At 56.3% G+C, this 3,355-nt stretch overlaps 1 protein-coding gene across 1 annotated transcript; it reads right to left on the bottom strand.

Annotated features, from left to right (window-relative positions):
- Position 1: 1 nt before the first annotated feature.
- VDBG_00479 (oxalate decarboxylase oxdC) lies at positions 2–1,138 on the bottom strand (the record flags this gene model as incomplete). Its single annotated transcript, XM_003008752.1, has 4 exons — positions 2–377; positions 439–632; positions 693–937; positions 991–1,138. 4 exons carry the CDS (start codon positions 1,136–1,138, stop codon positions 2–4), a joined length of 963 nt encoding a protein of 320 aa, XP_003008798.1.
- Between the last annotated feature and the right edge of the window lie 2,217 nt (positions 1,139–3,355).

Raw genomic sequence — 3,355 nt, 5'->3', positions numbered from 1 at the left:
GTCAAAGGGGTGGATGGATGCTGTCATACGTTGGGGTGCCAGTGGAGCTCGCGCAGGCGCCGGGCTTGAGAGTCACAAAAGTGGCGGCAATGGTCTCACTGGCGGGGAAGTTGGTCGAGTCGATCTTCCAGAACTCGCCGCCGTTGCCGGGCACAGACTCCGGGGGGTGCTGGAAGGTGCGGTAGATGAAGGAGCTGTTGCCCGAGAGGTAGTCCTCGGGACCCGTGCCGGTGACGTTCTTGGTGGCCACGTCGGCGGGGTTGATATAGGGGTTCTTCTCAGGGAGCTCGTCAAAGACCTTGGGGTCGACACCAAAGTTCTTGGCAATGATGTCGCGGGGGGTGTGGTTCAGCCAGTCGACAATGTTGAAGGTTGTTCTGCCACGATATTAGTACTGGTTCACCCGGCTCCTTGGGGTCGGCGCCAGATCACACGTACCCAACTTTCTCGAAATCGGCCTCGTCAAAGACAAGAAGGAACTCGTTGTGGTCGTCGAGACCCTGGACGGTGTGGGCGGCGCCCTTGGGGAAGTACCAGATGTCGCCGTACTCGAGCTTCTCGTTGACAAACTTGCCATTCTCGTCGACGGCTGAAACGAGGACAGAGCCGTTGTAGACGAAACCCCATTCAGCCTACAAGTCACATCAGCGTTGGGACGTCAGGGAAGAAGGGCCGTTCTGGGAAAGACATACCACACGGTGCCAGTGAAGCTCGCGGATGGCACCCTTCTCAAGGTGCTGCTGGGCCGCCGCAATGTCGTGGCTCTGCGGGAGGTCTTGGATGACCTGAGTACGAACCCAACCACCCTTAAGGAGCTTGGTCTTGGAGTCGGAGAACCTCCACTTCAGGTTGGGAACCGTGCCGGCGTCGGTGGACTCCTGCCCAAGGTTGCTTGGGTTATCAATGTCGACCTGGTTGTTCGTACCTCCTACTCTGGCTGTCAGTCGCCAACGAAAGGGCAAGATAGGGAAGAGGTGCGGGCGTGCTCACCGAGGATAGGGCCTCCTTTGCCATCGGCAGAGATGGGCTGACCAACGTCGAACTGGGCACCATCGTCACTGCGCTTGACGTTTTGCGGAACGGCATTGACACCGGCGCAGAGGCCGAGAAGGCCAACGAGAGAAGTAGACAGCTTCATGTTGGGCGGAAAACGAAGGCGTGGGCAATATCTGCAGCAAGGAATGGCATGACGAGCAGAAGGCCTCTCTCCCTTGTCGGGCGGTCAAGGCAATGTCTTTATAGCATGTTGTGTGTCACTCGAGCAGACGCAATCGACCATCATGACTTACACCGCGAAAGGCTCAATGTCGCCATGCGCAGTCGCCGAATGAACTCAGTCGAGCCGTCACCACCACGCCCAGCCTCACTCCCAACCAAGAGCAACAAGACGGCGTTGAGGCATATGACGATCGCCCATCCAGCTGCTGGTCTGACTGGCGGACGATGGCGACATCACTGCTTGTCGGCCGTATTGTAACACCAAACCAACTATTGATTGTGCTGTCTCACAGCGATGTTGACGCAGACCCTGGGGCTTGTTAAGATGACTTATCCAAAAAGCAAGTATGCAGCCCGATCGGGTGGCTGTTGGGATTTTGCGGTTCAAAAAGGCCTGGGGGACGCCGGGGCCGCATTCGACATCGGGCCCGAAAATAACGACATCGTGGCGCGTGGGGTCTAGCTCGTCCGTGCCGTGCTGTGCCGGCCGATCTTTGCAAGATTTTACCATGCGCATCTACCTTCGACGTCGACAGCAGGGCAAACTTTCAGGTCGCCCAGCCGGGAATATCTGCAGGCCGTCTACTCTTGGCACGGCAATTGAATGCCTTGTGGCGTCCTGCGCAATGATCTCAGTGGGGATGACACCTGATGCTGTTGTTGGGTGCGCAGGATCTCCGCACCGCAACTTCACACCACAGAGAGTGGACAGGGGAGGGCATCGGCATGTTCCATGTCCATTCCCATGACGCTGGATGACTGTTCGTTTTTCGTTTCATCTCATTGGCCTCTGGATTTAAGCTCCCTGCTGTCTGGGGTCTTATTTCAGGAACAGTCAGGGGCACTGCCAGTTGCTTCTCTTCGAACCGCACTCATGGGGAATACGTCCTGATGGCATCATGGGATTTTACCCATGGCGCATGAGCGCTTGTCTCTCCGAAATGAGCCAACACATAGCATTTGAGAGCATGACCTGAGCTGACCAGAACGTGGACTGACAGGCAGATCGTCGTCGAATGGGGGTCTCGCCGTGGATCAACGTGGGAGGTTTCTCAGTCCCATGACTGTTTGTCTTCCCAACATCCAGTCCTTTACCGGCCACTGTGAGGGTTGATCACACCGGTAGAGCGCAAGATTCGTGATAGCCTCTGGATTTCCTGCCCTAGTGTGCCTGTCACGTACGTCAGGCCGCGGGGCCAGCGGGACAGTCACGACGCCATGAAAGACTAACGCTGGCGATGAGCAACGCTATGAGTATTCTTCCCGCACTTGACCTCCCGGCACTTAACCCCTCCGCGAGGTCAACGGTTGTCATCACTCTCCTGATTCGTCCCCCGTGGAATAAGCAGCAGACGGACCCCCATGTTCTGGCCGCCCCTGCCGCTCTTGGGCCTATATTTGTCCCCACCGGCATTTGACTCTGCCGGCGACAGACAAACAGAGGTGACTCGATATGTCTGATCCCTTTGCTACTGCAGCATAATGTCTGACTATCGACAGCTCGCATAGGATCTTCTCCAGTCCGATGTCGATCACATCCATTCAGGCGCCCAGCCTTGGGTCAGCCTCACGATAGACGCCCCTACTCGGAACTTCAAATCGACTTGGCGGGTTGCCGTTTACCTCATTGAGCTGTAAAGGGCAGTGTCCATCGTCATTTCCACACTATGGCGACATCTGGGGGATCTTCGGCGCTGTTAGTCCCGGCGTCATGGGGCGAGGTCGCCGACTCGATCACCGCCGGCTGGCTAGAGCTGTTGTTGATACTGCCATTCAGGTCGTCGAACGGCTCCATGGCCAGTCGAGACGGTGAATCAGGGGAGGCGTGGCCTGCGAAAGAAACGATATGGTGAGAATGGAGTTGAGGATGATGTCATTCACACTAATGGATCAGCAAAAGAAGTCTCTGAGTCGAAGGCATCTGGGTACTACAACGGCGGTTTGCCTGAGATCAAAGATCTATAAGACCGCGCGACTATCTCGACCAGACTCGATTTTGTTCTTCATCTCACAACTCAGTCACTCATTCACCCTCATCCTCATTATCACCATCGACCTTCATTCCTGAGCATCGTTCAATATGATTTCCAAGACCGGCCCTCGCCGCTTGGCTGGCTATCTCCTAGCCGCCTCAGCC

The sequence above is a fragment of the Verticillium alfalfae genome, genomic scaffold, assembly GCF_000150825.1.
Source record: "Verticillium alfalfae VaMs.102 supercont1.1 genomic scaffold, whole genome shotgun sequence".
NCBI classification, from domain to species: domain Eukaryota; kingdom Fungi; phylum Ascomycota; class Sordariomycetes; order Glomerellales; family Plectosphaerellaceae; genus Verticillium; species Verticillium alfalfae.
This window is presented reverse-complemented; position numbering and strand designations above follow the sequence as displayed.